A 14,992-nucleotide genomic window follows, 5' to 3' on the forward strand; every position below is an offset into this window, starting at 1 on the left:
TGACCCACTTATGAGACGGTGACCCACTTATGAGACGTTGACCCACTTATGAGACGTTGACCCACTTATGAGACGGTAACCCACTTATGAGACGGTGACCCACTTATGAGACGGTGACCCACTTATGACACTTTGATCTACTTAAAAGATGTCAGACGACTTATTGTTGGGGGCAACCAGGAATACCAAGTTAACTAGCCAGATTACCCGGTTACCTAGTCAGAATACCTGAGATCCTTGACATCAAATACTAGCATGATTATCCTTTTACACAACAATATTACATTACCCGGTTACCTAGCCCTAGGTTACCTAGCAACACCAGCCAAAATATCCGGCTAACCAACATAATTACCCGGTTACCTAGCCACATTACCCTGATACCAAGAAAGATCACCCAGTTATAAACCATATTATCTAGTTATCTAACCAAAACACAGGGTTACCCAGCCATATTGCCAGATTACCCAGCCAAACTATCCAGTTAACCAGCAAGATTACTGTTACCAGCCATATTGCCAGGTTACCCAGCCAGATTACCCAGTTACCTATCCAGATTACCCAGTTACCCAGCCAGATTACCCAGTTACCCAGCCAGATTACCCAGTTACCCAGCCAGATTACCCTGTTACCCAGCCTGATTACCAGTTACCTAGACAGATTATCCAGTTACCCAGCCAGATTACCCCTGTCTCTTATACACATCTAGATGTGTATAAGAGACAGTCGCGGTACGTTAAGANAATCCTAGATAAATCCTTCTAAAATTTAAATCCTAGATAAATCCTTCTAAAATATGAATCCTAGATAAATCCTTCTAAAATTTAAATCCTAGATAAATCCTTCTAAAATATGAATCCTAGATAAATCCTTCTAAAATTTAAATCCTAGATAAATCCTTCTAAAATATGAATCCTAGATAAATCCTTCTAAAATTTAAATCCTAGATAAATCCTTCTAAAATATGAATCCTAGATAAATCCTTCTAAAATTTAAATCCTAGATAAATCCTTCTAAAATATGAATCCTAGATAAATCCTTCTAAAATTTAAATCCTAGATAAATCCTTCTAAAATATGAATCCTAGATAAATCCTTCTAAAATTTAAATCCTAGATAAATCCTTCTAAAATATGAATCCTAGATAAATCCTTCTAAAATTTAAATCCTAGATAAATCCTTCTAAAATATGAATCCTAGATAAATCCTTCTAAAATTTAAATCCTAGATAAATCCTTCTAAAATATGAATCCTAGATAAATCCTTCTAAAATTTAAATCCTAGATAAATCCTTCTAAAATATGAATCCTAGATAAATCCTTCTAAAATATAAATCCCAGGTAAATCCTTCTAAAATATGAATCCTAGATAAATCCTTCTAAAATTTAAATCCTAGGTAAATACTTCTAAAATATAAATCCTTTCAAAATATAAGCCCTAGATAAATCCTTCTAAAATATAAATCCCAGATAAATCGTTCAAAAATATAAATCCTAGATATCTCTTTATAAATATAAATCCCAGATAAATCCTTTTAAAATATAAATCCTAGATAAATCCTTCTGAAATATAAATCCTAGATAAATCCTTCTGAAATACTAATCCCAGACAAATTCTTATTAAATATAAATCCTAGATAAATCCTAATCTAATAGAAATTCTAGGTAACTCCTCCTGATATACAAATTTTAGATTAATGCTCGTGAAATAAAAAAAATCCTCCTAATCCTAAAATCCCATATCCAAGAAAAATCCTCCTAAAATACATACCCCAGACTTTTAAAAAAAATCCTAGATAAATTCACCTTCAATACAAACCCCTAGACTTTATTAAACAAATCCTAGCTAAATCCTCCTGAAATGTAAATCCTAGTTATAGGTATTCACCTAGAATACAAACCCTAGACTTTTCTTAAAAAATCCTAGATAAATCCTTCTGAAACACAAACCCTAGACACTTCTAAACAAACCCTAGATAAATCCTAATTTAATATAAATTTTAGACAACTACTCCTGTTATACAAAACTCAGATAAATCCCGGTAAACTAATGCAATAATGGCCCCACAGACCGGGCCAACAATGGCCCCACAGACCGGGCCAACAATGGCCCCACAGACCGGGCTCGTTGACGGTGTAGCTGGCGTAGCAGGAGCCGTCCATGCGGTCCTTGAAGTCGATGGTGGCCTTCGATGGGCCCTCCACGCTGATGGCCAGGGCCCCGGCCCCGGCCTCGCGGGTCCACACGTTGAACTCGCTCGGCATGTTGACCTCACCGCGCTCCAGGCCCGGGCCTCCCGCGTGCACACGGTGGGCCCCACCATCCTTCAGGGGCCCCACCTGATGGTACGGGTGGTAGGTGAGAGATGGTCCCACGCGGCCCAGTGGGGGGCCACTGAGCCCCAGTGGGGCAGCACTGAGCCCCAGTGGGGCAGCACTGAGCCCCAGTGGGGCACCACTGAGCCCCAGTGGGTCAGCACTGAGCCCCGGTGGGTCACCACTGCGCCCCAGTGGGGCACCACTGTGGTACAGTGGGGCACCACTGCGCCCCAGTGGGGCACCACTGTGGTACAGTGGGGCACCACTGCGCCCCAGTGGGGCACCACAGAGCCCCATGGGGCACCACTGCGCTACAGTGGCGCTAAATTTCAGTGCAAATCAGATTTTGGGTTCGAAATATGGTTTGGGGAGTTTCGGGCAATTATATATAGAACCCAATTTTATATATTCATGTAAACCACATAAATAAATTTATATAAATAGTTAATAGAACCCAAATCAGAAGTTGGGTTCAAAATAAGGATGGTTTGAGGGGAGTTTAGGAGTGGGGGTGAGGGAGGGGGGTTAGGAGTGGGGTTAGGAGTGGGGGTGAAGGAGGGGGGTTTACTCACGGTGAACTGGAAGGGGGAGCCTGGGATGTGGGCGTCCATGTAGGGGGGTTAGGGAGGGGGGTTAGGAGTGGGGGTGAGGGAGGGAGTGGGTGGTGAGGGAGGGAGTGGGGGTGAGGGAGGGAGCGGGTGCTGAGAGAGGGAGTGGGGGTGAGGGAGGGAGTGGGGGTGAGGGAGGGGGGTTAGGAGTGGGGGTGAAGGAGAGGGGTTTACTCACGGTGAACTGGAAGGGGGAGCCTGGGATGTGGGGGTGAGGGAGGGGGGTTAGGAGTGGGGGTGAGGGAGGGGGGTTAGGAGTGGGGGTGAAGGAGAGGGGTTTACTCACGGTGAACTGGAAGGGGGAGCCTGGGATGTGGGCGTCCATGTACTTGACGCTGACGGTGTGCACGCCAAGCTCCTTAGGTACGAAGTTCACCCCGAAGAGGCCGTCCTCGAGCTCCAGGGTCTCCGCGGCCGCGCTCACGCCCTTGGGGGACGCCACCAACGCCGACAGGTCGAAGGCGCTGATGCCTGTGGCAGAGGAGGTGGGACGTTAGGGTAAGAGTGGGAGGTGGACGTTAGGGCTGGAGTGGAGGTGGAAAGTTATGGCGACCGAAGGGAAGGTTGAACGATATGGCGACCGAAGAGGAGGTGGGACGTTAGGGTAAGAGTGGGAGGTGGGACGTTAGGGTAAGAGTGGGGGTGGAACGTTTTAGTGACCGAAGAGGGGATGGAACGCTGTAGACAGTGAAGAGAGGGTTGAACATTATGGGGACGTAAGAGGGAATGAAACGTTATGGCGACCGAAGAGGAGGTGGAACGTTATGGCGACAGAAGAGGAGGTGGAATGTTATGGCGACAGAAGAGGAGGTGGAACGTTATAGCGACCGAAGAGGAGGTGGAACGTTATGGCGACCGAAGAGGAGGTGGAACGTCATGGCGACCGAAGAGAAGGTGGAACGTTATGGCGACAGAAGAGGAGATGGAATGTTATGGGGACAGAAGAGGAGGTGGAACGTTACAGCGTCCGAAGAGGAGGTGGAAAGTTACTGCGTCCGAAGAGGAGGTGGAAAGTTACTACGTCCGTAGAGGAGGTGGAACGTTATGGCAAACGAAGAGGGGGTGGAATGTTATGGCGACGTAAAAGGAGGAGGAACGTTATGGTGACCGAAGAGGAGGTGGAAAGTTATAGCGACCGAAGAGGAGGTGGAACGTTATGGCGACGTAAAAGGAGGTGGAACGTTATGGCGACAGAAGAGGAGGTGGAACGTTATGGCGACGAAAAAGAAGGTGAAAAGTTACAGTGACCGAAGAGGAGGTGGAACGTTATGGCGACCGAAGAGGAGGTGGAAAGTTATAGTGACCGAAGAGGAGGTGGAACGTTATGGCGACCGAAGAGGAGGTGGAACGTTATGGCGACCGAAGAGGAGGTGGAATGTTATGGCGACAGAAGAGGAGGTGGAACGTTATAGCGACCGAAGAGAAGGTTGAACGTTACAGCGTCCGAAGAGGAGGTGGAAAGTTACTGCGTCCGAAGAGGAGGTGGAAAGTTATGGCGACCGAAGAGGAGATGGAAAATTATGGCAAGAAATGGGGTACAGTGTTACTCGACCAATGAGTGAATGGTTGAACTTTATGACAATCGAAAAGGAGGTAGAACTTTAGAACAATGAAAGTGGAGGATGCTGATTAGATGGAAAATGAAAGTATACTTGGGAAAGGATGCCAGGTTTCTGATTGCTGACGAGCTCAAAATAGAAAGTACTCGAAAAGGAATGAACAAATTGTGCAGTGGACACGGTCGGGAGGAAGAATAGCAGCAGACGGCAACAGACAGACGTACCGGGGATCTTGAAGGTTAGACGGCACTGGCTGCCCACTTCTGTCAGAGGGGCGGCGTCCCTCTGTCTGTGAATGCGCTCCGTCTGACGGTTGCTGCCCTCGCCCGTCACCTGCAGACAGAAGGGGCACAGACGGTCTTAGGGGTCGTGCCCCCAGGGGACGGTTTAGACATTAAATGTTGATTGACGGGTTAACACCCAATTAAACAGGAGATGGTGATTCGGCATTTGACGGCAAACCAACAAGGAGCATTTCTGTAGACGGGAAATTGTGAAGTGTCTTACTGTCATCATTACTGTAATCTAGACGACCCAGCGAAAATTTACAGACGCGGCAGCTTCTGATTTGGAGTACCAGAAGCTGGGGCGACACTAAATTTTGTTAGTGGACGAGGTCGGAGGCCTCACCTTGACAATGTAGGGGGACTCCCCGACGATGTTGTCGGCGAACTTCAGGTTGATGATGTAGTAGCCAGGCTCGGTGGGGCGGTAGCTGATGGCCAGCGTGCCGTCATCGTTGTTCTTGCAGGAGATTTCAGCCTTGCTTGGGCCTTCGATGGACAGCGAAAGGCCGCCGAAGCCCGCATGGACGGTGTCCACCGTGAACGTGTTGTCCTGGTGAGTCTTGCCCTCTCTGATACCGGGGCCTGAGACCTGGTGGGCAAAAGCGGTCAGTTAGTGGGTGTCGACCGTGAACGTGTTGTCCAGGTGAGTTTTGCCTTCTTTGATGCTGGGACCTCGAGACCTGGTGGGTGTGAGGCGGTCAGTTAGTGTGGGTTCTACCCTCTCTGATGCCAGTTCTCGAGACCTGGTGGGTGTGAGGCGGTCAGTTAGTGTGGGTTCTACCCTCTCTGATGCCAGTTCTCGAGGCCTGGTGGGTGTGGGGCGGTCNCCTGGTGGGCAAAAGCGGTCAGTTAGTGGGTGTCGACCGTGAACGTGTTGTCCAGGTGAGTTTTGCCTTCTTTGATGCTGGGATCTCGAGACCTGGTGGGTGTGAGGCGGTCAGTTAGTGTGGGTTCTGCCCTCTCTGATGTCTGGGCCCGAGATCTGGTAGGTGTGAGTGGGTTAGTTAGAATTGTTCTGGTGGGGTCTACCCTACGAAAAAGAGAGGAAGAGGGCGAAGGGGTTGAGGGACGGAGGAATGGGTTGAAGGGATTAGTTAGTCAATAAGTGTCAATACTTATTTCATCCACCTGACGCACTGGAACAACCCTAACCTACCCTGACCCACTTGACCTACCATGACACGGTTGGCGTCGCCCACTTCGGTGTTGGAGACTTCGATGTTGAAAGGTGACCCACTAATGTCGGAGCCCTTCTTGCGGATGCTGACCCAGTGTTTGCCCTTCTCGCGGGGGGTGAAGGACACTCCTAAGGTAGAAAGAAAGGCAATTAACTCAGGGTCAAGGAGATAATGGGTCAATGTGCTTGCGGTTAAAGTATGCCACCTACAGACAGCTCACACTGCAAAATGTTCAAAGCTTGCCGAGGTTCATACCCACGACTAAATTCTCACATTTCTACGACCTTGACCACTCAACCAGTACTTACTATAAATACTTCACCTCCTCTACAGCCGTATACTCCCCACGACTCCCCGCTACCCAATGCTCCTCACACGGCCCCCAACTCCCCTCCCCGTACTAACCATAACTCTTCACACTCACCAACTTTGCCGTCGGGGAGCTTCTTGATGAAGCAAGGCTCCTCCAGCCCCGAAGGCGCCATGATGGCCGCGTTGAGGCTCTTGAGTTCCCCATCGGGGATGCTGCCGGGGAATGCGACCTCCGACTGCGACCTGTGGGGTTGGTGGAAGAAGGGGTTAGATTGGGGAACACCATTTCCGACTGGGACCTTCGAAGGGTGGGAAAAGAAAGGGTTAGATGGAGGAGCACAGGACAATAACTTGTCACCGGCCATTCACCTCACCCAGGTTTACATGTCTTGTGAAGGTACTTCGAGCAAATACCTTTCCTTGCTGGTGTAATGGTATTTGCTGGATGTGTGGGGGAAAAGATGATGACAAACCATCGTCTAAAGTGTTAAGGCGGTGGTCAAGGCCGAGCCAATGCGAGCGTTAGGGGCTAAATTAGGGGAGGGATGGCGGCAGGATCAGATGTTTGGGCACTGGTAGGGCCGAAGACAAGGGTAAGGGTTGCGGTAGAGGTAGGGCTATGAGTAAAGGAAGGGGTTGGGGCTAGGGGGAGGCACGGGTACGTCTTAGGTGGCACGGAAGGGGATGAGGGAGGCTGCTCCAGAAATACAAGAAGATCTATCATGTATGGTGTCAATATGCTTAGTATTGCTTAGTTTGAAATTATTGCACATCCTCATCGCACAGATCTTACATCCATTGAAAACTATGGTCTGGTAGAGTCTAACAAGGTGGTACATTGGTAGCTCTGAACACTGCAAGTGAATAAATCGGCATTTGTTGTACTTCACTACTACACCCCAGAACAGTCAATCACCTCTGTACAGGTCAGCCAATCACTCATTCCATGCTGATTGGCTGAGCAAATCACTCACCCCAGGCTGATGTGGTTACGCTTGCGGCCCTCGCCGGTTATCTTGGCAGTGTACGGCGACCCGCGGATGTGCTTGTCCGCGAACTTGACGGAGACCTGACGAGAAACGAGGGTTACGTCAGTATCACGTCGGTGCGGGGACACGGCGTCATCAACACGTCAGGTAGAAGACAGGGCGTTAGTGCCGCGAATACCCTAACTCTACTGCGTCTTACTCGTAGGAGTACCCTGGCAGCGACGAAAATTGACCGCTTCGCAGGCGGGCTAAGCAACGGACATCCACCACCCCTCGTTGACCATGAGGAGGCCCTGGTGGCGCTCACCATCTTCCCCAATGGTGTCCAAAAAACCCAGGCCTCTTTCGCCATTTGTTCCCTTCGTTTGGCCGATGTTCGATCCCTACGAGAAGATCTTTGCTCTCTTGACTTCTCAACTCCTCATCGTCGCGCAATGAATGAGTCGGATGGGATCCAGGGTTGGGAAAGGATCCCAACCCTGGACCCCACAACTGTTCGGTCAGCGAGTCACTGGTCACGGTGACTCGCTTGAGTCGACCCAGTCCCACGGGCCCGACCCAGTCCCTTGCACCAGCGTACCCTCCAACCCTGCCTGCTCCTCTTTCAACCCTGCCTCCTTCCGCCCCGACTCTACCCCCGCCCGCATCCTGCATTTCTTATTCAACGGGTTCAAATACATAACAACGGAAGTAGCCACCTATCTTGTAGAGCACGAGAGTCCAAGAGGTCGCCTCCAAGAGTCCAAGTTAACGACTGTGACTTGCCATCCTGCTTTCTCTGGCCACGCTGTCGAGCGTCGGAACCGTCCTCGGTCTAGTATGCCACAATGTGCCCTACTCCAATGTGGACACGAACACCTTCCTCCATGGAGACGTTATTATGTAGTCATTAGGAATCCCCATCTTTCCAAATGGCTTTACACTCGAGATCATCAATATCATCATTCCTCCAGCAACGTCTTTCCCCCTGGTTAAACTCCGGACCTGTTAGGCATCCTCTCCGTTACAGACGAATGTCTCGTCATAGTTAAGACTTCAACGCCCATCACGCCTCATGGAACTCCTTTTAAAACGAATCCTTAGCACTCCATTTATATCATATCCTTTACAGCCGACCCGAGAGTCGCGGCGAATAAAGTGGTCGTAGACGACTTCCTGTTCGCCAGTCCATCCGGGACCCTGAATGAAGCCTCACCCACCCATCTTCCGACCAACGGGCCCTGCCAACAGGGCCCACACGAAGGGTCTACACCCCCTTTACCCTGTTAGAAAAAACGGTGAAAAAACGGTTCAACTGGCGTTCTAGTGGCCGGTCGCCCCGTGAAAATAAACTGATTCGCCGATTTTATCAGATGTTTTACGGATTTATAGTGTTAAATTAGAATAAAAATGGCGACACGGTGTTTCTTTTCACGTGCCGACCGGCCACTGAAACGCCGGTAATACCGTTAACGGTAATTTTTCTAACAGTGCACATCCCCTTCACTCGACCTGTTCCTACTGGGGACTGCTTCACATGTACATCCCTACGTACATCCCCTTCACTCGACATCCCCTGCACATGTCCCCACGGCAGACTGCTCTGTCCACGCATGTGACCCTTGACTCCGACTACTTGCCGTATGTCCCAAGTCTGCCGTATGTCCCCACGGCAGACTGCCTTGTCCACTCATGTGGCCCTTGACTCCGACCACTTGCTGTATGTCCCAAGTTTGCCGTATGTCCCCACGGCAGACTGCCTTGTCCACTCATGTGGCCCTTGACTCCGACCACTTGCCGTATGTCCCAAGTCTGCCGTATGTCCCTACGGCAGACTGCGTTGTCCACGCATGTGGCCCTTGACACCGCCCACTTGCCGTATGTCCCAAGTCTGCCGTATGTCCCTACGGCAGACTGCTTTGTCCACGCATGTGGACCTTGACACCGACCACTTGCTGTATGTCCCAAGTCTGCCGTATGTCCCTACGGCAGACTGCCTTGTCCACGCATGTGGCCCTTGACTCCGACCACTTGCCGTATGTCCCAAGTCTGCCGTATGTCCCTACGGTAGACTTCCCCATGCTGATCTCGCTTCCCAGTCACCCCAACCCACCTTGTACTCCCCAGGGGAGGTGGGGAGGTAGGAGGCGGTCACGGTGCCGTCCTTGTTGTCGTGACAGGAGATCTCGGCCTTGCTGGGGCCCTCGACCGCCAGGGCCAGGCTCCCTGAGGGGGGTAGAAGGGGAAAAGTGGGGGTTAGGGTGAGTTGGTGAAGGCTGAGTTTACTAGCGAGTAAAGTAACAGTTTACTGTCTATTACCTATGCCTGTTTTGCCTAAATACTATGAAATTTGATAGAACATTTTTAGGTACTCAAGATGGAGCTTTCGCATTTTTAATTTTTTTACATAACTTGGAAAGTAACACTACCACCACCACCCGCAAACCACCACACCACCACCACCCAACCACCACGACCACTTACCGGCACCAGCATTCTTGCTGCTGATGGTGAACGTTGCAGGTTCACCGGAGATACCGTGCACGATACCGGAACCGTACGCTGTCACGGTACCGCTCTCGAGGCTGTCTACGTAGAACTTGAAGGGCGAGCCTGCCGATGATAATAATAATTATTATATTATTACATTATATTACAGATAATGATAGTTATTGTACCGTGTATACCATAATGATAATTATTATGTTACACTGTTAGAAAAAACGGTGAAAAAACGGTCCACCGGCATCCTAGCGGCCGGTCGCCCCGTGAAAATAAACTGTTTCACCGTTTTTATCAGATGTTTTACGGATTTCTGGCGTTAAATTGGAATAAAAACGGTGAAACGGTGTTTCTTTTCACGTGCAACTGTTTCACCGTTTTTATCAGATGTTTTACGGATTTCTGGCGTTAAATTGGAATAAAAACGGCGACACGGTGTTTCTTTTCACGTGCCGACCGGCCACTGAAACGCCGGTAATACCGTTAACGGTCATTTTTCTAACAGTGTACAGATAATGATAGTTATTGTACCGTGTATACCATATGCTATACTATATAATATAATGATAGTTATATGATAGATAATGATAAATCAGTTTTAGTACCGTGACCCTACACGGTACAAGTACAGTTCATAAAAAATCTGGTATACCACACTCGTGGTATCCATGATACCGACCCGGTTAAAATTCACAGCAGTGTTTAAGCTGGACCGGGGCCGCACAGGGCAGGTTTAAAGCAGGTATAAAGCAGGGATGTCCGATTTAGAGGCCGATGTATATAATGAATGAAATTCATGCCGAAAATCGGCGGCTTTTGGAGGTATGAATTATGCTTCAAACCTACTGGTGTGCGGCAGGCATAATAGATCTAAATCTGCTTCTAACCTGCTGTAAACCTGCTTCTAACCGGCTGTAAACCAGCTCCAAACCTGCTCCAAACCAGCTCCAAACCTGCTTCAAACCTGCTGTAAACCTGCTCCAAACCAGCTCTAAACCTGCTGTAAACCAGCTCCAAACCTGCTTTTAACCAGCTCCAAACCTGCTCCGTAGCTTAAATCTGTACAAACTCCTGCTCCGAATTATAACCGGGGAGGGGGGCAATTTATAGACATACACTTCCTCAGACCCCCTCACCCTGGGCGTTTTCTCCGTTTTAGCAGACCATCAGACCCTACAGACCTGCAGACCCCCACAGCCCCTCTTACCCTTGGATATTCTCCCCGTTGTAGCAGACCATCAGACCCCACAGACTAACAGACCCCCACATCCCCTCTTACCCTTGGATATTCTCCCCGTTGTAGCAGACCCTAAGCCTGTCTCTTATACACATCTAGATGTGTATAAGAGACAGCGTTAAGGCGACCGAAGAGGAGGTGGAACGTTATGGCGAGAGAAGAGGAGGTGGAATGTTATGGCGACAGAAGAGGAGGTGGAACGTTATAGCGACCGAAGAGGAGGTGGAACGTTATGGCGACCGAAGAGGAGGTGGAACGTCATGGCGACCGAAGAGAAGGTGGAACGTTATGGCGACAGAAGAGGAGATGGAATGTTATGGGGACAGAAGAGGAGGTGGAACGTTACAGCGTCCGAAGAGGAGGTGGAAAGTTACTGCGTCCGAAGAGGAGGTGGAAAGTTACTACGTCCGTAGAGGAGGTGGAACGTTATGGCAAACGAAGAGGGGGTGGAATGTTATGGTGACCGAAGAGGAGGTGGAAAGTTATGGTGACCGAAGAGGAGGTGGAAAGNAGTTAAAGCACTGTCTCTTATACACATCTAGATGTGTATAAGAGACAGCCATCAGACCCTGCAGACCTGTAGACCCCTACAGACCATCTTACCCTGGACATTCTCCCCGTTGTAGCAGACCCTAAGCAGACCCCCACAGCCCCTCTCACCCTGGACATTCTCCCCGTTGTAGCAGACCCTAAGCAGACCCCCACAGCCCCGCTTACCCTGAACGTTCTCCCCGTTGTAACAGACCATCAGACCCCCACAGCCCCTCTCACCCTGGACATTCTCCCCGTTGTAGCAGACCAGGAGCTCGTGTAGACCTGTAGACCCCCACAGCCCCTCTCACCCTGAACGTTCTCCCCGTTGTAGCAGACCAGCAGCTCGTATAGACCCTCACAGGAAGGCTCGTACTGAACCTTGACACCCTAAGCAGACCCCAACAGACCCTACTCACCCTAGACGTTCTCCCCGTTGTAGCAGACCATCAGACCCCCACAGTCCCTCTTACCCTGGACATTCTCCCCGTTGTGGCAGACCCTAAACAGACCCTCTTACCCTGGACATTCTCCCCGTTGTAGCAGACCAGCAGCTCGTGCAGACCCTCACAGGAAGGCTCGTACTGAACCTTGACTGTGCCATCCCTGTTGTCGGTGATGACGGGGGAGCGAACCTCACCGGACGGCATGATTACTTGCGCTGGGGGGAGGGGGGGAGGGGGGCATGATTACTTGCGCCTGTCTCTTATACACATCTAGATGTGTATAAGAGACAGGTATCACCCATTCGGTGCTGTTAAATTCTAAGGTGATTAAAATTTACCCACTGCACCTGCATTTATCTACCTTGGTGGTTAATTCTTAACAGTATATCTATAAACCTATATTTATTCGGCTTTTGAAGAATGCATGCCGTAATTCTTTGAGAAGAAGCCTTGCTTTAGAAACTACTGACGAAATTCTAGCTACTCAATAGTGAACTAATAATTTAAGCGTTCATGTGCATTTGTTTTGCACTTAACGCCTTTGACATGGTTTTTCGTTTGTCTTGCCACTGTGTCACATATTCGCAAGCTTTTGAATAAAACATATAAAAGTNAAGTGTGTCCTGAGAGTATGACAAGTGTGTCCTGAGAGTATGACAAGTGTGTCCTGAGAGTATGACAAGTGTGTCCTGAGAGTATGACAAGTGTGTCCTGAGAGGATGACAAGTGTGTCCTGAGAGTATGACAAGTGTGTCCTGAGAGTATGACAAGTGTGTCCTGAGAGTATGACAAGTGTGTCCTGAGAGTACGACAAGTGTGTCCTGAGAGTATGACGAGTGTGTTCTGAGAGTATGACAAGTGTGTCCTGAGAGTATGACAAGTGTGTCCTGAGAGTACGACAAGCTGCCCAAGGGCTGCACTTCAGGCTCGGCCGAGGCTGAAATTAGCGGCTGATTTGCGCGCTCCCCGAGTCCTGGGCGGCGCCTGATGCAGAGTCGGGCCCGCACCTAAATTTTGTTAGGCTAGACATGTGGTCTAAATTACCCAGCATTAATTAGCTGCCAGCTCCCAATGCCTGTGACGTGTCACTGTGCTCCCAATCCCCACCACTCCCATAACTCCCCACTATACCTCCCCAATCCCCACCACTCCCATAACTCCCCACTATACACCTCCCCATTCCCCACCAAACCCACAATTCCCCACCCACACCAGTGATGTGTTTCAATGGGTCCCAACTCCCCTCTATTACTCCCATTTCCCCACAGTAGTTGAGTGTCTCTTTGTGCCCCTACACTCCCACTACTCCCCACTAAATTCCCCAAAAAATCCCCCACTATACTCCCCAAAAAATCCCAACCACTCCCTAAAAAATCCCCCACCACTCCCCAAAAAATCCCAACTAAACTCCCCCAAAAAATCCCCACTAAACTACTCAAAAAATCCCCACTACTCCCCAAAAAACCCCATCACTCCCCCAAAAAATCCCCACTAAACTCCCCAAAAAATCGCAACCACTCCCCAAAAATCCCTACTAAACTCCCCAAAAAATCCGCAGCACTCCCCTCACCTGTTACGTGTCCTCCTGTGCTGGGGAGGGGGATCTGCCTGAGGTCGAGGCTGGGGAAGTTGTCGCTGTGGGGGGAGGCGCTGGGGGATTTGGGGGAGGCCTTGGTGGTGCTTTGGCTCTCACTGCTGTGCTGCGCCTGCGGGAGGAGATGGGGAGAAGGATGGGGTTAGTGGGAGGTGTGGGGGGAGTAGCAATAACAAGACTAAGAACAGCAAAAACAACAATTTACATTCCTTTCACATCCCCTTGATATTACTTTCACATCCCCTTGATATTACTTTCACATCCCCTTGATATTACTTTCACATCCCCTTGATATTACTTTCACATCCCCTTGATATTACTTTCACATCCCCTTGATATTCCTTTCACATCCCCTTGATATTCCTTTCACATCCCCTTGATATTCCTTTCGCATCCCTTTGATATTACTTTCAACGTAATTTTTACATCCCCTATTTTCAACGTTCCTTTCACATCATTCAACCCCTTTACATCCTTCTCAAATTCTTTCAACACCCCTTTTACATCCCATTTACACCCCCATCCCCCCACCCCCATAGAAGTTTTGTTCCCTCCCCCATCCCCCAGCCCCTACAAAGGGGGTCGGCATCCGCCATTTTTGTGGCAAGCATTTCTCTGCGGCGTTAAAGATGGCCGCGGCTTGCACAAAAGGGGGTCGGCATCCGCCATTTTTGTGGCATATATTTCTCTGCGGCGCGTAAAGATGGCGGCCGGCGGCTTGAGGCGCGTAAACAGACACCGAGACGTCAACAGCTCTGAGTAAACAGACGCTGAGAGGCAAACAGAAACTCGAGTGAGATGGACACTCTCAACAGGGCCCCACGCTTGGCAACAGGGCCCACACGCAGGGTCTAGCATGGGCCCCACACGCAGGGTCTAGCATGGGCCCCACACGCAGGGTCTAGACTGGGCCCCGCACGCAGGGTCTAGCATGGGCCCCACACGCAGGGTCTAGACTGGGCCCCGCACGCAAGGTCTAGACTGGGCCCCACACGCAGGGTCTAGCCTGGGCCCCACACGCAGGGTCTAGCCTGGGCCCCACACGCAGGGTTTATCATGGGCCCCACACGCAGGGTCTGGCCGGGGGCCCACACGCAGGGTCTAGCATGAGCCCCACATGCAGGGTCTAGCTTGAGCCCCACATGCAGGGTCTAGCCTGGGCCCCACACGCAGGGTCTAGCATGGGCCCCACACGCAGTGTCTAGCATGAGCCCCACACCTGCCAACAGGGCCCACACGCAGGGTCTATCATGGGCCCCACACGCAGGGTCTAGCATGGGCCCCACACGCAGGGTCTAGCCTGGGCCCCACACGCAGGGTCTAGCATGGGCCCCACACGCAGGGTCTAGCATGGGCCCCACACGCAGGGTCTAGCATGAGCCCCACACGCAGGGTCTAGCATGGGCCCCACACGCAGGGTCTAGCATGGGCCCCACACGCAGGGTCTAGCATG

General features: G+C 50.3%; 1 protein-coding gene across 1 annotated transcript in view; it reads right to left on the reverse strand.

Moving 5' to 3' along the window:
- Positions 1-14,992, reverse strand: part of LOC108666170 (filamin-C) — a gene marked incomplete at its 3' end in the record, with an annotated part of 68,931 nt that overhangs the window by 4,137 nt on the left and 49,802 nt on the right. The window contains exons 27-37 of the mRNA XM_047879808.1: positions 13,516-13,651; positions 12,020-12,160; positions 9,714-9,842; positions 9,343-9,455; positions 7,236-7,330; positions 6,374-6,504; positions 5,947-6,077; positions 5,115-5,360; positions 4,709-4,817; positions 3,212-3,396; positions 2,119-2,338 (exon numbers count right to left, since the gene is read on the reverse strand). Of these exons, the coding sequence (XP_047735764.1) occupies positions 2,119-2,338; positions 3,212-3,396; positions 4,709-4,817; positions 5,115-5,360; positions 5,947-6,077; positions 6,374-6,504; positions 7,236-7,330; positions 9,343-9,455; positions 9,714-9,842; positions 12,020-12,160; positions 13,516-13,651 (1,636 nt within the window). The remainder of the gene's footprint in view (positions 1-2,118; positions 2,339-3,211; positions 3,397-4,708; positions 4,818-5,114; positions 5,361-5,946; positions 6,078-6,373; positions 6,505-7,235; positions 7,331-9,342; positions 9,456-9,713; positions 9,843-12,019; positions 12,161-13,515; positions 13,652-14,992) is intronic.

The sequence above is a fragment of the Hyalella azteca genome, unplaced genomic scaffold, assembly GCF_000764305.2.
Source record: "Hyalella azteca isolate HAZT.00-mixed unplaced genomic scaffold, Hazt_2.0.2 contig3869, whole genome shotgun sequence".
NCBI classification, from domain to species: Eukaryota; Metazoa; Arthropoda; class Malacostraca; order Amphipoda; family Hyalellidae; genus Hyalella; species Hyalella azteca.